At 34.6% G+C, this 23,713-nt stretch overlaps 1 protein-coding gene across 5 annotated transcripts in view; it reads right to left on the bottom strand.

Annotated features, from left to right (window-relative positions):
• Nucleotides 1-23,713, bottom strand: part of CNTN5 (contactin 5) — a 1,288,935-nt gene that overhangs the window by 44,717 nt on the left and 1,220,505 nt on the right. For all 5 annotated transcript variants that reach the window (XM_072726266.1, XM_072726270.1, XM_072726267.1 and 2 more), the window contains 3 exons: nt 23,194-23,343; nt 10,626-10,696; nt 7,964-8,198 (listed from right to left, as the gene is read on the bottom strand). In XM_072726266.1, the coding sequence (XP_072582367.1) occupies nt 7,964-8,198; nt 10,626-10,696; nt 23,194-23,343 (456 nt within the window). The remainder of the gene's footprint in view (nt 1-7,963; nt 8,199-10,625; nt 10,697-23,193; nt 23,344-23,713) is intronic.

Raw genomic sequence — 23,713 nt, 5'->3', positions numbered from 1 at the left:
AGTCCCTACTACCACCTGTTATCTCACACTGGAACTATTCACTTATTTATATCTCTGACTTGATCTCTATAGACTTTTGAGTTATGGACCTATGTTTTAGATCCATGTCTTTATTTTTTTGCAGATGAAAATGTAACATGTACACAGATTGATTTATTCAAACTCTGCTTCGGGCTGTGAAAGAACCTGAACTAGAATTCAGGTCTCAAGTATTCTTTCCTCTTTTGCTTTTAAATTGGTACCAAGGCAGCACCTAGCTTATTTTGTGTTTCTTAGAGTCAGTTTGGAGGCACAGAAGAGATTGTAGAGGGAACATATAGTTCATTTCCTTACTGCTCAGTTACTTCCAAATAACTGACAGAGGAACAGATGAACTACAAATACAAGTAAAACAACAACAACAAATAGAAGAGGGCAATAACTAAAGGTAATATAAATCACCATTTATTGAGAATTTGATATGTGCCTACCCTTATTTAAAATTCTTAAAAAATAAAATAAAATTCTTTACATGAATTCATTAATTCTTCCAAGAACTCTATTATCACTATCACTATTTTTGTCAATAAAGAAATTGAGGGGCAGAGAGTCAAGCAACTTGCCCAAAGGCACATGGCTGCTAGAAGGTGGAGAGAGGATTTCAATAAGGAAATCACGTCCTAAATACTATGCGGTTCCACTTCTGTGTATATATCTATGTTTACACACCTAATACCTTTCCTTGTGCTATTGGTTTCTTTTCTCCTTGCCCTACCACACCTAACTTCTCTCAAGACTATTGATGTTAGGGTCTCTATGTTTTGCCAGAAGCCACCTAAACTTCCCTGTTATATCTTGTTTAACTCCACTGCAGGCTTACTATCAGCTCCTTTTTATTTCTATTTCATGGAATTTTTGATAATGTTGAACCACAGCTGCACTGCTTCTCACAGATCCTGTTCATATTCAGGCATTTATAAAACTCTCCTGATCTGTAAGCCATAGGGTGTTCCTGCCACTCTCACTGCTATTATACTCAAGTAATTTGATGAAAATTCAGGGACTTATTTCAGAGACTGTAGTAGTGTTATGTCCAATAGATGCAAAGACTTAAAAAGATTTCTTTTTTTTTTTCTGTTACTTATGGTGATATTAATTAGACCATGAATAACTCTTTCACTCCAATCTTGGTATACAAAGTGGTGGACAAGCTGATTGATATATTTCAGTTTCTGTCAGATTAAAAACTTTGAACTGCATTACCATGTTCATGAATTTAGATGATACATTTCTATTAAGTAATTTAGCAGCTGGAGTTCTCCAAGTAATATGGGGGGGTGGCACTTGTAATATTGATTATGCATCTGACTTCCCAGGAGGGGTGAGCAATAACATTAATCAAAAAAGAGTTTAATAAACTTCTTGTGAGAAGGTTTATGATTTCATTATTTAAAAATTCAGTGAAGACAGCTGTAGTTGAACTTTTACAAGCACTAATCCAAATGGATCATCTGGCAAAGACAGGAAATTATTCCTTGTATTTTACAACTAATATGCCAATTTATTATTTTTCAAGTTCTCATAAATCTCACTGAGTTCAGTTTCAGCTAGGAACTGATCTGGAGAATAATACCTCATGAATGTTGGGTTTTAATTTGAGCTGTAAAAAGCAGCATAATTTTTACATACCAAGCAAAAACCAAATAAGCTAGAGAAAGCTAAAGTTTGTCACAAATAAACAAAACTTTCAAACTATAATCAGTCTATATTGAATTTCCCTCTATTTTTCTATTAGATGTAATTGAATGCTTAGGTTCTTTTCTTTTCAAAATCATAGTAACAAGAACTATAGGAAATGGGTAAAAGTTTGACCAATAATTATTTCTAGATATATAGAAGTGAAAGCTAATTGGATTTTTCATATGGAAAAAAAGTCTACCATGCATTACAAATCACTATGTTGCAATTTTGCTATTATTTTAAAAAATTAGAATTGTTTCCAGAATGACAGTATTGTATAGGATGCCCTAAAGATTTGCAGTCAAATCAGATTAGAATGTACATAATTCCTTGAGGAAGACACAAAGAAATGGGAAAACATTCCACACTCATGGTTTGGAAGAATAAATATTGTGAAAATGTCTATGCTATCCAGAGCAATTTACACATTCAATGCAATCCCTACCAAAATACCATGGACTTTCTTCACAGAACAAATAATCCTAAGGTTTGTGTGGAGCCAGAAAAGACCCTGAATAGCCAGAGGAATGTTGAAAAAGAAAACCAAAGCTGAGGGCATCACAATGCTAGATTTCAAGCTGTATTACAAAGCTGTGATCAAGACAGTGTGGTACTGGCACAAAAATAGACACACAGATCAATGGAACAGAATAGAGAACCCAGAAATGAACCCTCAACTCTATGGTCAACTAATATTTGACAAAGCAGGAAAGAATATCCACTGGAAAATAGTCTCTTCAACAAGTGGTATTGGGAAAATTGGACAGCCATGTGCAGAAGAATGAAACTGGACCATTCTCTTAACACCAGAAACAAAGATAATCTCAAAATGGTTGAAAGATCTAAATGTGATACAAGAATCCATCAAAATCCTAGAGGAGAACACAGGCAACACCCTTTTTGACCTTGCCTACAGCAACTTCTTGCAACATACATCTATGAAGGCAAGGGAAACAAAAGCAATTATGAACTACTGGGACTTCGTCAAGATAAAAGGCTTCTGTACAGCAAAAGAAGAGTCATCAAAACTAAAAGGCAACCTGCAGAATGGGAGAAGATATTTGCGAATGGCAGATCAGATAAAGGGCTAGTATCCAAGACCTATAAAACAAATAATCCAGTCAAGAAATGGCCAGGATACATGAACAGACATGTCTCCAAAAAAGACCTACACATGGCCAACAAACACATGAGAAAACATTGCACATTGCTTGTCATCAGGCAAACGCAAATCAAAACCACAATGAGATACCATTTTACACCAGTAAGAATGGCTAAAATGAACAAAACAGGGAACAACAAATGTTGGAGAGGATATGGAGAAAGGGGAACCCTCGTGCACTGTTGGTGGGAATGTGAACTGGTGCAGCCACTCTGGAAAACTGTGTGGAGGTTCCTCAAAGAGTTAAAAATAGAGCTACCCTATGACCCAGCAATTGCACTACTGGGGATTCACCCCAAAGATACAGATGTAGTGAAACGATGGGACACCTGCCCCGCAGTGTTCACAACAGCAATGTCCACAATAGCCAAACTGTGGAAGGAGCCTCGATGTCCTTCGACAGATGAATGGATAAGAAGATGTGGTCTATGTATACAATGAAATATTACTCAGACATTACAAAGGACGAATACCTACCATTTATACAGACGTGGTTGGAAAAGAAGGGTATTATGTTGAGTGAAATAAGTCAGTTGGAGAAAGTCAATTATCATATGGTTTCACTCATACGTGGAATATAAGATATAGCGAAAGGGGTTATAAGAGAAAGGAAGGAAACTAAGTGGGGAAAAAATAGGAAGACAAACCATGAGAGACTCCTAACTCTGGGAAACAAACGGTTGCGGAAGGGGGGATGAGTGGCAGCTTGGGGTAACTGGATGACATGCATTAAGGAGGGCATGTGATGGGATGAGCACTGGGTGTTATACTATATGTTTTATTGAGCATTCCATATGTGTTGCTTTATGTTCTTTATGTTCTTCACTCTTTAACAATATATGGCAAATATATTTTCATGATAATAACAATATTAATAACATCTATAGTGTATTATTTCCTCTGGATGGACATTTAACCAATCATTCTTGTTTTTTAAATTTAGATAATATTATATTTGAACCCACTAAATTTAAATGAAATAAATGTAAATAAATACTCCCATTTATGTGACCAATAAATATTTATTACTAAACTCCTACACAAAACACCATACTAATAAAGTAGCCGACAGGGCTTTCTGTTGGAAATTTTTCACATATGACATCATGAAATCCTCATGAAAATCTTGTCTAGGGGATCTCTGGGTGGCGCAGCGGTTTGGCGCCTGCCTTTGGCCCAGGGCGCGATCCTGGAGACCTGGGATCGAGTCCCACATTGGGCTCCCGGTGCATGGAGCCTGCTTCTCCCTCTGCCCATGTCTCTGCCTCTCTCTCTCTCTCTCTGTGACTATCATAAATAAATAAAAATTAAAAAAAAGAAAATCTTGTCTAATAGTCATTGTCTCTATTATAAAGAAAGAAATTGAAGCTGAAACGTTAACAAACTTGCTAAAGGTTACACACCTTAAAACTGAGAATTAAACCCATTTGTCTAATTATCAAATCTTTGATTTTTTTTCTAACATGCATTTTCACATGCATAACCGTTTAAATCTAAAGATAAAACTACTAGGTAGGCGGGGCATACTAAGCAGTATACCCATTTTACACATGAGTAAACTGTAAAACTGTGACTTATTTATGGTTACAGTCAGTTGGTGGTGCTGAAGTGTGAACTCAGCTTCCTACATTAAAATTCTTGGTTCTTTCAAGTTTTAATAAAAAAATGCAATTTTCCAAAAGAGAGAATATGATAGATCTAACCCCCTAAGGTGAGTTTTTTCCTTTAGTCTTTCTTCTATGCAAGTCCAGAATTTCAACTGGCCCTGCTAGCAAAAACAATGCCTTGTATTCCCTAAATTTGACAAATGATTGAGAAAATGTTCTACCAATGGCAGCACTCTTTTGATCTAAAAAACATTATGAAGATAAACTGACCTTTGATACTTTCTTTGTACCCACTTGTGTGACTTATTTATATAGTTCAAGAGAATTATCTTTTTGGTACTGTGAACTACAGGGTGGGGAGAGTGGTGCGGGGAGGAAATAAATAAGATCATTAGAATATTGAAGCACAAAGATAGTGTCTGATTTACGTAAGGTGCAGTTTTTCAATACAAGTTGCTCTGAGGTGGTGTTTTGTTTTTGTTTTTGTTTTTTTATGGAGCCAAATTCTGAAACAGAAACAGAAAGTTTATCTAGTATAATAATGACCAGGAAAGTGAAGAATCAAATAATAACAAGGGATCATAAATGTTCCAATGAGATGCTTATGCACTTAGCATCTCAGGTTCTGGATGTGTTTCCAAATACAGATGAGTTACTGGATTACTTATATATTTAATTTAGCTCTTCCAACCAAATATGAGGTAGGAATCTCAAGGCCCAGTCTACTTTTCAGGAAGTTGTGGCTCAAAGAAGTAAAGTAGCACAGTCAACTTCACATCAGTAAAAAAGTTGTAAGTAACTATAGTAAGTGACAGAGCTGGAATTTGAACCCACATCTTTTGTCTCCAAAGCTCATGTTTTTAACCATGACCATCATATACTCTCTCATCAGGAATGTTATACATAATAATATTTTGTTATTTTACTATATTATATATATTTTATATTACTTGTTACTGCAAAAATCAATTTTGAAGTACATGTTTTAGTCAGGAAATGCATCTTCTTGTTGCTTTAACATTTCTTTGACTTAATTAGCAAGCACGTAACCCCAAAGGTCACATGAGATAAATTGGAAAGGTTTGTATAGTGAACATGCTCTGTATAGTAATACCAGTGATGACTTTAAGAAATTAAGATTTGTACATTCCTTGTCAACAACCTTTGCTTTGAAATTGAATTATGGCAACCACCATGAGTTGTTTACACTGTGTTTCCTTAAACTTGAAATAGCTTGCTTTTGGAGATTACTCCTTCATACTAGATAGGAAATATGCCTATCTTCTTTTAAAGGCACTGAAATTGTTTCTGTAACATAATTCATAGCAACACTTTATTTATTTTGGTAGACTGACATTTGAATGATACCAGGCAAATTAAATCTAGATAGTCTGATTTTTTCTTTTTTGTTTTTCAAATTTTTAAAAATTATTTATTTGAAAGAGAGGAGGGGGAGGGAAGGAGCACAGGCAGGAGGAAGGGCAGAGGGAGAGGGAAAAGCAGACTGCTGAGCATCCAGAGCATACTTCTATAAGTGTTCTCATAGTTCCATCCTTTTCCTATCCTCTTAAAGTCAAGTGTAATAAGTGAGAAGTGCATTGTTATAGTAAATTATAGTAAATACATAGAAAATTTTGAATGTGATATTTTAGTAAAAGTGTTCATCATTTATAATATTTATACTTGATAAATTGCTTGGAAAATGACCTTGACTCTTGTGACTCTGAAGTAGACTGTGGCCCTAGAATAGTGTCAGAAAAGCTCCGAATGGTTCTTCTCCTAATGCTCTTGAGCTTTGGAGACTTTTCAAGATTTCTACAACAGAATTTACCCTGAGGGGACCTGGGTGGCTCAGCAATTGAGCGTCTGCCTTTGGCTCAAGGCCTGATCCCAGGAGTCCTGAGACCCCCCATAGGGAGCCTGCTTTTCCCTCTGCCTATGTCTCTGCCTCTCTCTCTCTCTCTCATGAATAAATAAATAAAATCTTTTTTTTAAGAGAAATTACCCTGAATGACTCTAGATAACGCTGAAAGGAGAGATATTTGCCTACCAAGACTTCCACACACCTTGCACATGTATCAATTAACTATATACTCTTTAAGCCAAACAAAAATTTTGTAGTCTTTAAAAAATTTTTTTTTAAAGATCTTATTTATTTATTCACGAGAGACACACACAGAGAGAGAGAGAGGCAGAAGACACAGGCAGAGGGAGAAACAGGCTCCATGCAGGAAGCCCCACACAGGGCTCGATTCCGGTTTTCCAGGATCATGCTGTGGGCTGAAGGCGGAGGTAAACCACGGAGCCACCCGGGCTGCCCTTCTTTTTTTTAATTTAAATTCAATTTGACAACATATAGTATAGTCTTATCTTTAGAATTAAATGGTTATGCATGTGAAAATGCATGTTAGAAAAAATTCAAAGTTTTGATAATTAGACAAATGGGTTTAATTCTCAGTTATAAGGTGTGTAACCTTTAGCAAGTTTGTTAACGTTTCAGCTTCAATTTCTTTCTTTATAATAGAGACTATGACTATTAGACAAGATTTTCTTTTTTTTAATTTTTATTTATTTATGATAGTCACAGAGAGAGAGAGAGAGAGAGAGAGGCAGAGACACAGGCAGAGGGAGAAGCAGGCTCCATGCACCGGGAGCCCAATGTGGGACTCGATTCCAGGTCTCCAGGATCGCGCCCTGGGCCAAAGGCAGGCGCCAAACCGCTGCACCACCCAGAGATCCCCTAGACAAGATTTTCATGAGGATTTCATGATGTCATATGTGAAAAATTTCCAACAGAAAGCCCTGTCGGCTACTTTATTAGTATGGTGTTTTGTGTAGGAGTTTAGTAATAAATATTTATTGGTCACATAAATGGGAGTATTTATTTACATTTATTTCATTTAAATTTAGTGGGTTCAAATATAATATTATCTAAATTTAAAAAACAAGAATGATTGGTTAAATGTCCATCCAGAGGAAATAATACACTATAGATGTTATTAATATTGTTATTATCATGAAAATATATTTGCCATATATTGTTAAAGAGTGAAGAACATAAAGAACATAAAGCAACACATATGGAATGCTCAATTTTTTAAAATAAAGAATTATTTGGAAAAATATATTTAAAAAGTATTGGGATCCCTGGGTGGCGCAGCGGTTTGGCGCCTGCCTTTGGCCCAGGGAGCGATCCTGGAGACCCGGGATGGAATCCCACGTCAGGCTCCCGGTGCATGGAGCCTGCTGCTCCCTCTGTCTGTGTCTCTGCCCCTCTCTCTCTCTGTGACTATCATAAATAAATAAAAATTAAAAAAAAAATAAATAAAAAGTATAATGACAATATGGGTTTTATTTTCTTTTGGTGTATCTGTATTTTCTAATATATGTACAGTAATGTCTCATCTATGTAAAATCCACATAACATCCATTATAAAATGTAGAATGTAAATAATAGGGTTAAAGAGAAACTGACCTCCTTCAGCTGAGCAGATAACCACAATCTGACTGAAAGGTCCATCTCCTTTATTGTTATAAACGCCAACCTTCACTTCAAAGGGAGTAAGAGGAGGAACACTTTCATCTCGGTAAATGAATTTTGAAGCTTCAGAGGATGTCACCATTTTTTCCTTCCAGCCACGTGTTCCATTAGGCCTGAAAGCCACAATATAGCCAAAGCCCTCCCCATTCTGAAACTCCTCAGATACTGGCTAAAGAAGAAAAAATGCAATTAATTATCAGCAAAATAACTGATTAAAAAAGCCACTTCTTCCAAACTTTATTTATTTATTTATTTTAAATCATGGATAACCAGAGAACATGAGACTTTCAAATTTTTAATGCTACACTGGAAGCCACTATAGCACAGTCACTTAGTAGTCTTTGGAGATTTAAAAAGGGTTAAAGGCAAAAGATAAAAACTAAAGTAATATCAGTTAGTATTTAAGAAGATTATCAAAGGTGCTGAAAACTCTTGAAGTGAAACAAATTTAAACCAGTTAGTCATGTATATGAAATGAACATTCTACATTAGACTGCAGTAGATTGGGAAAAACTGTCATATGGTCTGGTGGTCAGAAAAATCTGGTTGCTGGAAATGCTCTGCAGAGCCTTTTGTGCAGAAAAAAACAGGAAATATTAATGTAAAAATTTTTTAATAGTGTTCCATTTCTCATTTACTTTTGCACTTTACTAATGTGAAAAAATTAAAAAATATTTGTTCAAGTAAATGTTATACTGTATGTTTACATTTAAATTTGTTAAACAGACATAAACTGTACACCATACAAAGAGTAATTGTGATTGATTAGTCAAAGGAGCAGTCACCAGGCACTGCCTAGCATAATGCTTAACACATAGATACCCATTAAATACTTGTTGAAACATGTTTTTTTCTTTTGAGTTTTGATTTGAGGAAAAACTTACTGAGTAGCAGAAGGGAGACAAAGCCTATTATATCAAAATTCTATATACTGAATGTTTATATCTCCTCAAAATTCATATGTTGAAATCCTAACCTCCAATCTGATGGTATTAATAAGGGAGGACTTTTGTAGGTTATTAGATTATGAGTACAGCTTGCTTATGATTGGGAGTAGTGCCCCTCTGGTCTCTCTGCCATGTGAGGGTACAGTGAGAAAATGGCCATCAGTTGACTGGAGAGCAGGTTCTCACCAGACTGGAATCTGCTGGGGACTTGATCTTAAATTTTCAGGCTCCAGATCCATGAGAAATAAATTTCTGCCATTTATAAGTCTATGATATTCTTGTTTTAGCAACTGGGGCTAAGATGCGAAGCTGATAGAGAAGGAAGTTCTATTTAGAGAGTTTGACCTCAGTGAAGTTGAGGTATTGGGAAGTTAATCCCTCTGCAGAAGTCAAAATTAAGAAATAAATTTTTACTGGAAAGAGGAGGATGGACGGAATAACAGAACAGAGAATATGCTCATGGACGATTTCTTACTGGAAAATATTTTTCTGTACATTTGATCATTGTTTGAGACTCTCAAGGATTTGTTCACTTGCTCCAGTAGACATTCCATCTCCTTTACATTTTCATATTCAGGGCATAGTTCTGTGAGTTACATAGTTACATATGATAATAAGGTAATCTAACATCAATAAAAAGAAAGTGGCTTCATGGGAAATAAATGTACCTCTCACACACCTCTCTCCTGCCTCCTTTATAGAGGAAACTTCAGAGGGCACATTGTGAGAGAGACAAGAGAACACAAAGTCCCAATTCTACTGCTAATTAGAAAGAGTACTTAAACTGTACCTTAGTTTCATAATTTTTAAAATGAGGAAAAATTATTCCTTACAAATAGGGTTGGTTTATGAGTTAAGTGAGATAACACAGGCACTGTGCCACAAATTCAGTGGTGGTCGTTTCCTTTCTCCCCAATGGTTTTAGTAAAGCTACTATTTAATTGTGAAATAATTAAATATCAAACTAAGCCAAACAAACATGGGAAGTAGTTTGTGAGAGGATGTGTTTTATTTTTGTTTTTAATTTTTTTGTATATGTTTTTATTGGAGTTCGATTTGCCAATATATAGCATAACACCCAGTGCTCATCCCATCAAATGCCCCCCTCAGTGCCCATCACCCAGTCACCCCATCCCCCCACCCACCTCCCTTTCCACTACCTCTTGTTTGTTTCCCAGAGTTAGGAGTCTCTCATGCTCTGTCACCCTCACCGATATTTCCCACTCATTTTCTCTCCTTTTCCCTTTATTCCCTTTAACTATTTTTTTATATTTCCCAAGTGAATGAGACCATATAATGTTTGTCCTTCTCCGATTGACTTACTTCACTCAGCATAATACCCTCCAGTTCTATCCACGTTGAAGCAAATAGTGGGTATTTGTCGTGTTTTAATTATTCAAACTTTATTCTGAGATAGCCTATATGACAAGAGGACGTACTTTAGATTGGAGAAAAGTCAGCTGGGGCTGGGTATGAAATGAGACAGGTTCATGTTGGCAATACTCATCTGAGTAATATATGATCAAGTGTTTCTTAATCTCGTTTAAACAGAAATTGCTGCCTCTCCGTACCAACTGTAGATCCTATATATGCAGCCTTATTTCCTAAGGAATTCATAAGTTCTGACATCTGAGTACAGACTTTCTTACCTCCCAGGCTATGACTAACTCATGCCTTCTTCCACTTCTTCCACTTACATTGGTAGGTGCTGTCTTTGGAACTGTGGATTAAAAATGGGCCAGAATGAGGACAACAAGTAGATATTTAATTTAAGAGTCCCTGTAAGAACACATTATGACCCCACTTGGGTTCTGTAAAATCCCCAAACAAAAAAATCAGAATTTATTTGAAATTAGAGTGTCCATATTCAAAATTAATTAAAACAAAATGTTTGTAACAGGTACTCTGCTTTCAAATCTATGTGGGAGAGTTAAATGTTAAATTTGATTCTACAAATTTTCTCCTTTTTAATGATGTGACTCTTCTATGGTCTCAGGGCTTGCAGAGCTCCTAGAAAATCCACAGGTTGACTTATTACTGTTTACCAAAAACCCCCAGGAATCTCAATTTAAGGAAACTTGGCAACAGTTCCATAGAGTGAGAACCTAGTTAAATAAACATTAAAAAAAAAAAAAAACTATCACGGATATCTTTGCCAACTACAAAATACATATAAACACCCAGTGAAACTTTTTCAAATGAATAACTATAAAAAGAATAAATGTCTCAAAGGAATAAATTTCTCCTTCACTGCACCAAACCACAAAATCTGCAGTTGAAAGGAAACAATTTCAAATGAAGAACTGTTAAATGAAGAAAAATATTAAAAGAAATCATTTTCCAGGCTATGAGGCTGCATTAGAAATTTTACATTTCAGTGTTGCCTTTATATCCTTGCATATAGTTTCTAAATGATATCAATATACTCATAAACAATAAATTCATTCCCATATATTACCTACTTGGATGAAAAGCTGTTAATTACTGGTAGATAGTCATGCAGCATTTATGTACCAGAAAAACTGAAGTGGAATTTATATTTCACCTGAAAGGAAAAAAAAAAATCTCTTTCCACCAGGGAGGTGGGAAAGAAAAGTCTGTGAATATATAATTGACCCCACTGAAATAAAGACCTTTATTTATCGGGGTCCAAATTTCAGTGTCTTTGGGCACTTTTCTCCATGAACATGAGCTCTTGTCTTGCTTATGCACATGTAGAAGGATATACACAGCAGCAGTTACCAAACTTTCTTTTACAGTTACATATACAAAGATGACTCATATGTGGAGTTCACTCTCATGAATTTTCTCAGAATTAGATGGAATTGGATACCCTTTTGTCTCTCATTTAAGAAATCACAAGAAATTCAACTGAGAAAAAATGATGGTATTAGAACAATAACTGTAAACATATCATAATTTGTAAAGAGCAAGCGAATCATTTTTTAACTTCAGTTTTTTATCAGTAGCCTTAGTTATTGCTAAATATAACAACATATCAGTTTGTTTTGACACCATATATAGTTATATAGTTCTAGTTCTAAATTTATTTTCTGATCCATGGCATAAGTAAGACACACAGGAGTGGAGCTGGTTTAACTATATGCATAGAATAAAAGTGATCTAAGATTCCAAATAGCCCCTCCGTGGCTTATCTGGAGTTTTGAATGTTGTGATCATCAATACATGGTCAAGAAAGTTAATTTTTTGATATGATGTGACTATGGCTTCTCATAGTACCACTTGTTTGTAAAAAAAAAAAAAAAAGGAACACACACACATGCACTTCATATTCATCACTGACTACTAACAGTTAAATAATATGCACAATATCTACCGGAGCCACCCATTTCATCTATTACATTGGAATCACTAAGTTTAGTCCCTAAAATTAGGATTTTGAATCTTCTTCCTTGAGAATACTTGCCCTATTATCATAGATGTTGTGGAAAGACAAAAAAGATTGAGGATCTTTTCTTCACTGAAGATGAAGAAAAGATCTTTCTCTCACTGAAGATCCTTTTCTATTTTATTCAGCTATCAAACATTATCCAAAAAGAGGATGTTCAGAACCTTTAACTTCGAGTTGGAGAGTAGGTTGTGTGCTCTCTAGTGAATATCTCTTGTCATTTAAAAGATATGGGTAGAATAAAATACAAGTGATATTTGAAGCCGATCTTTGCTTTTGAAATTTTGGCAATATTGTTCCACAGTCCATTAATGCTTTTTATTTTTTAGAAAATATATTTAGATTTTTCAAGATTTTTAGCTTTTTAAGGAAAAAAATAATAGACACTAGTAAACAATTTGGTGAAAATTTCTCTTTGAGGAAACAAGAAAACAAAATAATACTTTCTATGATGTTATTTGTTTTTCTGTGGATAATTTCATCATTGAAGTATCCATAATGACCCAGATTAGAAAAATTTGTTTTACTATTTGAAAGCAGTCTTTGAAGTTTCCTATTGCTGCTAAATTATTTTTCAAGAGAAGATAGCCCATATCAACTTAATGCAAAGACTAAGATCCTCTTTTTGTCACCCTACCTTCAATTTTAATGTACAACAAATGACACAAAAAAGCATTAGTTTACTCTTTTTTGTTTGATTTTTAAAAATATTTTATTTATTTGAATAGGAGAGAGGAGAGACAGAGAAAACAAGTGGGGGAGGAGGAGCAGAGGAAGAGAGAGAAGCCAGATTCCCCACCAAGCAGGGAGCCCCACATGGAGCTCTATCCCAGGACCCTGGGATCATGACCTAAGCTGAAGGCAGATGCTTAACCAACTGAGGCCCAGGTGCCCCAAAGTAGTGTGTTTTAATAGTATATGTCTATAAACAGCAACTATTGGGGCATCTGGGTGGTTCAATGTTTGAGCATCTGCCTTTGGCTCAGGTCGTGATCCCAGGGTCCCTGCAGGGAACCTGCTTCTCCTTCTGCTTATGTCTCTGCCTCTCTCTGTGTCTCTCATGAATAAATAAATAAAATCTTTAAAAAAATAAACATCAACTATTCTTAAATTTAAAAATGCTCATTGGATATAATAGAGACTACAAATAGAAAACTTAAGGTTTTTTTTTTAATTTTTTATTTATTTATGATAGTCACACACAGAGAGAGGAGAGAGAGGCAGAGACACAGGCGGAGGGAGAAGCAGGCTCCATGCACCGGGAGCCTGATGTGGGATTCGATCCCGGGTCTCCAGGATCGCGCCCTGGGCCAAAGGCAGGCGCCAAACCGCTGCGCCACCCAGGGATCCCCAAAGCTTAAGGTTTTAAAGCCATAAGAACAACTTGTGCTGTTCCATCCATAGATGGCTATGGATGAATGGATAAAGAAAATATACAGGCTAGAATATTATATTTAGCCATAAATGAAAGCATTCTGCTAAGTGAAACAAGCCAGAGAAAGACACATACTATATGATCTCACTTTTATGTGGGATCTAAGAAAATGGAGCCACTAGAAATGAAATAGGTTGGTGGTTGCCAGAGTTGGCAGATAGTGGGTGCGGGAAATGGGTGAAGGTAGTCAAAAGGTAAAACTTCCAATTTAAAATAAGTTCTGGGTATATGGTATGGTGACTGTAGTTAACAATACTGTATTATATATTTGAAAGTTGCTAAAAGAATTGATCTTAAAAATTCTTATCATAAGGAAAAACTTACAACTATATGAGGTGATGAATGTTAAATAAATTTACCGTGGAATCCTTACAGTATATACATATAGCAAATCATTATGTTGTATCTCCTTAAGCTAATATAGTGTTAAATGCCAATAATATCTCAATAAAACTAGAAAAACAAACAAAAAAGAAATATTAAGGCTTTAATAGCTAGGCATCAGGTACTGTGGTTGGTTATCAGGATCACAATGTTTGCACTGAGTACTCCTAATTTGCTTAAATTTCCTAATTACATGCAGATAATTAGTGGAACCTATGATCATTCATTTCCTTGTCAAGTTAGTGGGACACAGTTATCTCTGCAGTCAATCCTTTGGAGTCCACTGATTTTAATTATATCCTTTTATTTATAAAACAACATATTCACGGTATGTAGAAATTTGACTTAATCTTTCAGAGCCCTTGTGGTTTGAAAGTTCTATAATTCTTATTAGAACCATAAAAGTAATATAATCAAACATCTAATAAACGATTTCATTGAGTTCAGAGAAAAACATATTTGTTGAAAAACCAGATATATTTTCAATATAATTAATGAAAACCTGATTTAGAATTAAAGCAGTTAGATGATTTTTTCCTTTGGTTGGCTACTAATAAATGTCATGTGCTTATTAGCTTACAGAATCAAGTTTACATGCATGGTTAACAGGTTAAACTCTGATTCTTCTGAGTTTCTTTCTCAGCAGTGCTGTTCCATAAATAGATAATGTCATTAGTACTCTTCTCACAAGCTGCAAATGTCTTGTTATTTTAGTGCCTTATTTGGCACATTGCAATGTAGACTATTGACTTTTTCCACCTTGTACATTGGAAATACTGTAAACAGTCAGAGTGACCAAACTATATAGTATCTTAGTTTAAGCATACATGACTTTAAGCATGAATTTCAAAGAACTCCTTCTAAGTGAAATAGTTTGAACAAAGTCAATCATGCTAACAACATGCTCTAATTTGGATTAAACAAAAGAAGACAGGATGAAATTATTTACCAATCTCTTTTTTTCCCTGAAAAACTTCTAATATCTTTTATAGTAGATAATTTACACAGTTTATTAAATGATACAGCTTTATTAGAGATGGGGGAGATGACATGTAATTTAAAAGTTTAATGGTAATCCAGCAACTGGTTTGAAAAGATGCTAAAGAGTAGGAAGAAGAAAGACAGGTTGTTTATACAGTAATGGTGGGAGTCAAGAGGAAAAAAAAAACAAAAAAAAACCACAAGAACACATTTTTTTTTTCCTACCTGAATTGAAGTATGTAGCACATAAATATTCAGTTAACTCATTATCATTTAAGTTTACTTCATATATTAGTTAAGTTTAAAGAGTTTCCTGGGACGTCTGGGTGGCTCAGCGGTTGAGTATTTGCATTCAGCTCAGGGCGTGATCCCGGGATCCCAGCGATCCCCAGGTCCTGCATTGGGGTCCTTGCATGGAGCCTACTTCTCCTTCTGCTTAGGTCTCTGCCTCTCTCTGTATGTGTCACTCGTGGATAAATAAATTAAGTAATTAAAAAAAAAAGAAGTTTAAAGAATTTCCAAAACAAAAAGTAGCAATGGTGTTTCCTAAAGAGTTCAAATAATGCTTTTACTCCTATCAATAGGATAGATAAGGTGATATGCACAAACTGGAGTGTGTTTTTGTGGAGTGAGAAAGAGCTGGGTTTGGATCTCAATCTTACCATTCTAGCTGGTTAGCTGCAAATATTTCTTAACTTTGTTGTCCTTCAGTTGCTTCACAGGGGTAACAGTTACCTACTTTTTAAAGTTATTTTCAAAATTGGTGCTTGGAAATATAATTTATAAATATTACCTAATGTTATCATCTACTTAGATTTCAAATGAAGAAACTGTTGGAGTCTTCTGTGATAAACAGTAAAAGTTCAGCATTGAGTCTATGCATATGTAATCTTGAAGGAGATTATTCTTTTGGAAATCTGGATAATATTGTTCAGATAGTATGGAATTATACTTTCAGTTTTGGCTCAGCTTGTTTTAATTTGGAAATCTAGGCAATATATCATTTTTTTTAATTTACAAAAAGATTATTTTAGAAACTGTAATATTTCTCTGATTTATGAATTTTCTTATAAATGGTAACAGTCTTTTGACAGCTTTTGCACAGGAGGTTAATATATGCAATAAATGGTGTTTACCTCAACTAATATTCCCAGCTTTATTTTTATGGATCCACAAGGAAGTATAAGCAGAAGATAGGTAAAAAAAAATCTTCAAATGAGATTTGTTGATGCATGTGGTAAAAAGAGGAGAAGGAAAAGGCAAGAGGAGGAAGGAAAGTAGCAGGGAAGGCACGTAATTTAAAATCACTATCTTTGGTGGAAGGTTATAGATCTCTAGCTTTACTTCTTAACTGGAGACCTTGTGCACATTTTTAAAACTTTATAATTCTGTTTTCTCATCTGTAAAATGAGGATAAACACTCTCGCTTTAGAGAGTTTATGTGACAATTAAATGATATAATAAAGGGCAGGTACTTAGAATTAGAGCCTAGAATATGGTTCATGATTTCACTGGTTTATGGTATAATGGAGATAGGAAGATATGAAAGTCATACTTGAGTGTCTCACATTTACTCCTGGGTTGATAACTTTTCATCACCCTTTATCTTGCATGCTCAAGTCTTCTACTGCTCTTCCATCACTTCACTATTAATAAGAAAAGGACATGCCTAAAAATTAGCCAGACTAAAAGAAAAAAGCCAGACTTCTTTTACAAAGGCTTTTGTTAAAATTACCATCTCTGCTTGCAAAATGCCTCTGAAAATGGAGACTTATTTTTTTGAATTTATTTTGTAGAAAACACTTGCCTGGATCAAAGTGATTTCATGATTTAAAAATACTATCTGCTTCACTTAATAGTATTTTCTTTTGGATTTTTAAAATTATTTCAGCCGAAGGCTTAATTTTTTAATATAGTATTTTCTCAGAAATATATACTGGAGAGACCTTTAAAAACACTATAGATATCTTTCTTTTCTCTGCACACATCAGTGCCTGACAACAGTGTATTTTCTAATTGCCCCCTAAAAGTAATTCTGCCTGAGTTCCATTTGGTCTGGCCTTCAAAGTCCCATTAAATGCCATTTATAAGGCCAATATGCATAATCCCAGAGAGAACTAATTCAACTCCATCTTATAATAGTATTTTATTGTGTTCCTTCCATAATTTTTAAACTCCCTGAAATATTCTAAGTAATTATGGACAAGAGCTGTGAAGATACAAATGGAACAAAGCAAGATCCTTTCAGAAGTAGGAAGAAAATGCATAGTGCAAAAAACTATAATAGGAAATTAAATAAGACTTCTGGACTTGAGATAAGTCAGATGTAACCTCAATTACTAAAGTGAGGTTGGCTAAACCAAACCACAGAATTGCTTGAGAATCATAGAAACCAAATTTTATGATCCTTTTCCATTGCCCCCTTCTAGCTCACATGTATAGGATTTTAGCATAAGGAAGATTTTGGAAGAAGACTGTCAGCTTAGTAGATAAATGCACTCTGGCATCTCCCTCCAACCTTAGCTGTTGATAGAAGAGAAATGATACTGTCATTTTCCTCTAAAGATACGTGAGAAGAGGAGAAAAACACTGCTGCAGAGGGTATGGATGCTTATGCTTACATCCTGGCTGAATGCTCTTGAGCTTCAGAATTTTGCAATATGACCCAGTCCCATGCTATACTACCAGAGTGGAGACTAAAATATATCTTGAGGACATCTTTGAGAACATAGATTTGGTAGGTAAAGAATGTGATTACCGTGGGTCAAATGGACACTGTGGAAGAGAAATTTAAATAGGCTTGTTGGGATCACACTCAATTAAGCTGCCTGGTAGGGGATAGGATAATCTCCAAAGAACCCAAAGTATCCTGTAACAGAAAGAAGCAGCATGTGGACAAATGCTGTCACATACTGCACACAACACCCCATGTGAGTATTACAGATTGTACTAGCTAAGTAGATTTCTTCTTCTTATCTTGCCTAGGAAGTGCCTGGGGCAGCAGCTGGAAGGTGAGGGAAGTGAAAAGAAAAAAAAAAAGACAAATCATAGCTCTTGGGTCAAGCCCTTGAGATAGATGAAGAGAAAGCATGGAGCTGGATGTGAAATTAAAGTTCTTATTTAAATTAAAATGGAGATTTTAAATACTTGAAAATGAGACTGCCCTAATACCTAAAAGTGTTATATATATATATATATATAGTTGAGGCTAAGGTCAGATGAAGCATAATGGAGAGCAATGGTGGGAGAAGAATAAAACTATTGTCTGTTTAAATTCTACAGAGTTCAGTCTGTATAGTAAACTACATAACTATGATTTAGTGCAGAGAATGCTAAGGCTAGAAAAGATTTTCATCTGATTATCTACTTGATACTCATATTTATCTGGTTGAGCATTAATTTTTAAATGTAGACAAATTATTTTGCTTTGTGTGGGCTGAAATATGTGTGTGTCATTTTCCTTTTCAGAGTCAAAAAAGAATGGCAGGTCAGAATGCAATGTGTTAAACAACTAGAAAGCTATATGAATGTGGAACATAATTTTGAAGCAAGTTCTTTCATTGAACACATTTTTTTTTCTGCTCCTTCTGTCTTTTCTATGCTACAAGAAGCAAAGAAAATGGCCACATGTTGGGACAATATCACAATTCTCTTATAGACTGATATCTGGGTAGATAACAAAAATAGCATGGTAAAGTTAAACAGAGGTGGAGACAGATTTAGAGGAGAGGCATGCTCTGTACTGTGCACCACCTTCTGAAAGGCTCTCTTGACTCCCAAGCGTCAGGTGAACTGAGTGGCCAGATTTGCTGGTACATAGTCTGCAGCAGAGACTTCTCAACAGAAGGGCATCTTGGAGGAGCCAGATGCAGGCCAAGAGACTGGGTGACTCTTACTATATCAACAAAAAGACGTTCCATTGAACAAAGAAATAACTCCTTAAATTCATGATGATGATGATGATGATGATGATGATGATGATAAATGGTTAATATAAAGCATTTACCATGTGCCAGGCACTATGTTAAGCTCTTTGAATACATTATATTATTTAATAGAGTGAGCTAATAGAGTAGTAGGTTGTGATTCTGTCTCCATTTTATAAAGTGAGAAAATCAAGCCTTGAGCAATATATATATCTTAACTATGTTCACTGGCAGTAAACAATGGGAAACATGGATCCAGATCTGCCTAATTCCAAAACTTAAACTCCTAATTACTGGTAGAAAATAGAATAATCTTTTCTCTCTTTTTTTCACTCCAATCTCTCTCTATTTCATCATAATTTGAAATAAAGAACTGCAAATATTGAGATTTATACCAAGGGCTTTGCTAATAATAGACATTTTTATATTGTAGAGAAGACCAAACTTTTCTAAATAATAGGTTGCATAGTTAACTCTATCTTATCTCCTTTCAAAAACTGTTATTATATATATATAAACTTTTACATATAAACTTATATAAACGTATATAAGTTTATATATAAACTTATATATTTTATATATATATAAAACTTTATATATATATAAAACTTTATATATATATAAAACTATATATATATATATATATATATATATATATATATATATATATATATATATATATATATAACATATATAGGATGTTTGGGTGGCTTAGTTAGTTAAACGTCTGACTCTTGATTTTGGCTCAGGTCATTATTTCAGGGTCATGAGCTCTGAGTTGGGCTCCATGCTCTGCATGGGAGTCTGCTTGGGATTCTCTCTCTTTCTGCCCTTCCTCCTGCTTACATGCACATGCACGCACAAGCATGATGTCTCTCTCTTTCTCTTTCAAATAAAATAAATAAATAAAATCTTTAAAAAATAAATACAAAACTTATGGAATGTAAAATTTCAATTAAATGATAGAATTGCTGTTGTTGTATTCATTTTTACACATTTTTCCATTTCTATTATAGTGTATATTTCAAATTCATTTCCTGAGATGTGATTTTTTTTAGTTGAATGTCCTCATTTTATTTTATTTTATTTTATTTTATTTTATTTTTTAAAGATTTTATTTATTCATGAGAAACATAGAGAGAGAGGCAGAGACACAGGCAGAGGGAGATGCAGGCTCCCTATAAGGAGCCTTATTTGGGACTCTATCTTGGGACTTCGGGATCACACCCTGAGCTGAAGGCAGGGTTCAACTGCTGAGCCAACTAGGAGTCCCGAGTGTCCTCATTTTAAATAAGGGAGAAAGCATTGCTATTACACAACCCAAAACCATATACTGGTTTGACGATGGCAACATATTTCCAAAATTAAACAGAAGGTTACATTTATCTATCATCTATCTATGTCTATCATCTAATTAAAGCTTGTAAGAGAATTGTACTATAAATAAGTAAATATGGATGTATGCTAAAGTAAAACATATATGTATATTATTATTTTGATATTCTACTAATAAGAAATAAGACTGAACCAATGTTTCTTATATTTACTGACTGCTAGGGGTATTTTGAGGACTGTCAAATTCAAAATGTACCTTTGAGTAAATTTCAAGATATATCCTAGAGGAAATTGCAAAGAAAAATTAACCTTGTCTGGTGTGTGGGAAAGAAAGAATTCCAAAGTAAAAATGCTTTACTAAACCTGTCTTGAAATTTAGAATATTCTGGTAAATAGGAGAATTTTAAAAGAACATAAAATTTTCAACTCAGTACCTTGAATGTGACACCTTTTCTCTTAGTATCTCTGTTGATTTTCAGAGATTACTTGGTCAATTAGAATAGCATCATCTTTTAAAATACAGGACATGTACTTAAAGAGGCAGAGTTTGCAATTTGAGAGGACATCTCTGGATATTTGTGTCCCTTTTAATCTGTGCTGCCTGATAAAACAGGCACAAATGTCAACACTTGCTTCAATGCTATTAGTAGCTCTAGCCCTGTATGGTACCAAAACACAAGAAACATAACGTAGGCACTACAAGCCTTCCTCATTAACTTTTAAAGAGGAGTATTTCGTGCATTTTTCATGCTATTTCTTTTCTCTTCCATGAGATTTTAATGGACTAAAGTATGCCATGTATATAGAACTCATAATAAAATGGAGAGGCAGGAACTATATGATTGAGGTAACTGCTGGAAGAGATGAGATGAGGGGACGAGTCTTTCAGAATGTATCGTCTGAATGCAACTTAGCATGAAAAGTAACAGTGCTTTTGCTATAATCTTTTTTAATAGTGCAAGGGGATTCATACTCTAAAAAGTCTAAAAGGATTATTCATCCCAAACGGATTATTTATTTTCAAATGAATATTTATAGAGAGCCTCTGTATTAGGCAGTAATCTTTGCCTTTGTTTAAACACAATTAGTAATATGCAAAATAAAGCAGTTCTTTTTAGAAAATATGTGAGCATAAGTACTATTTCTGGCAGTCATGTCAATATATGCAAAGTGAGTACATGAAATGAGGAATAACTCACCTGTTATACTCTTAATTAGTGAATACCTGTACACAATGAAAGCATGACTGATTTATGAATGCATGAAAATCTAACCAGGTAATTAATGTTCAATTTAAAATTCACACTATTGAAAAAGTAGAAAAAACAACTTGTACTAGACAAACCACAAAAGCAGAAAAGTTGGATTTTCTGTGAATGAATCTTTTCCAACATATTTAGGCTACTTTATCTTTTTATTTTCTTGCTTGCTTAATTTTTATATAGAAATAATTTGAACATTTTTTGTACAGTTATTCCTACTTAGTGCAATTAATTAACCATTTGTTTTTTTTTTTCTCTCTTTTTTAAAGAGTCAGACCTGGTGTGTTTTAGAGAAAGGACTCTTTTGTAATTTATTTTAATTATTATAAGCTTTGTTCAATTTATAAAAAGTCACAAATAACATTTTTTGGTCCAACAGACAGTTAGTCTTCTATGTATATGTAATTCTTACCTAGGTACTAGTGTGGATAGGAGCATATGAAGGAAATAAAATAAATATTCCCCTTTAATCTTTCTACAAAAACATACACAGTACCAGTGCCAGACACCGTTCTAGATGCTGATGATAGAACACTAAAAAATTAGACACAAATCCTTATTCTCAGTGCACTTATACTCTAAGATTATTGAGATTCGGATGTTATCATTGAGTGTAAAAATGTTAAAATTTGTTTTTTCCCTCCCTGTATTTGCAATCTACTCCCTTTCCTCTGTTTTCAGATTGTTTTCATCAATAGTATTGACATTTATGTTCGACTAAGCTAGTGACCTACTACACACTTTTTAACATACAATTTTACAGAGACATGAGAGATGAATCTCAATAAAACTTTGTTCAAAATAGTCAAAATTTTACTAAAATTTTAAATTTATTTTTCCTCTTTCCAGATGCCGGGCAAGATATTTTAAAATTTGTTTTTAAATAAAGCTGCTAATTCCCCTATGTGACTACTAGAAATATTTTCAAGATACTTCCTTCCAAAAGACCAGAAGGATGCTGTGTTTTCCAAGTCAGGGAGCATATGAATATTTATTGTACTCATAGATATCAAGCACTAGGCAAGTTAAGATAATGTTTGCCTCTGCAGAGTATAATTTATGCTAGGTCCGTTGGTGAAGGGCAACATAAAGGGTACTAAGGAAGTACACTGCAGTTACAGCTAATTTGTAACACTGGAGAAAAAGAGGGTGGGTCTAGCTGAATTTTATGGAGTTACTATATCGAATGAGTATATAATTAGAAAAAGAAACTAACTGGTTCAATTTCATGGTAACCTGAAGATGAATGCTAGGGTTGGGAGGAAATTGAAGCATCTAGATGCTTTTGTGGAAACAAGAGGAAAAAGATCTGAAAACAAAATGGAAGAATTATTTAAAGGAAATAATTTCATGATGTCTTAGGTAAATGAATCAGGAAAAATTATACAAAATAAAGCAAGCAACCATGGCTAATTCAACTTATTTTCAAAGTAGTTAGAGGCCTGCCAAACTGAATCAGAATTCAGACTCTCCAAAATTTCTTACCTGCTTCATTTGTGCGGATCATTCGAGATGGGGTGCTTGGATCTCCAGTCCCAATTGGATTGGTGGCCACCACTCTAAATTCATATTCCACCCAGGGGTTAAGGTCCACTGCCATGGCTGACTCTAGGTCCCCTGTTATAATTTCTGGGACTACAGAGAGGAAAGAGATTTTGTGGCATTAGGAAGACCCAGAAATAGTTATAAATGGCAATCCAGGATATCATGGGTACTACCAGAATCAGCAGACTGATGCATAATTCCTTATTACATATGGACATGGTGTCACCTCTGGGCTCATTAGTAAAGTGAAAACTAATCTTCAGGGAGTAAGCACTTGCACACGTCAAAGATTGTTTTAGCTAATTAGAAATCTTTTGTCTCATCTTTATACATACATTGCTATAACATAACTTGCCATTATGTATACTAAAAATCATTTTGTCGATCCCTTAGTCTCAAATAAGGCAACTAGTGCTATTTGAGCAAATAGTTCTGAATTTTCTTGAGCAGTCTGCCTCTT

This window comes from Vulpes vulpes, chromosome 11 (genome assembly GCF_048418805.1).
Source record: "Vulpes vulpes isolate BD-2025 chromosome 11, VulVul3, whole genome shotgun sequence".
Taxonomy (NCBI): domain Eukaryota; kingdom Metazoa; phylum Chordata; class Mammalia; order Carnivora; family Canidae; genus Vulpes; species Vulpes vulpes.
Note: the sequence above shows the minus strand (reverse complement) of the source record. Positions and strands in the feature narration are given on the sequence as shown.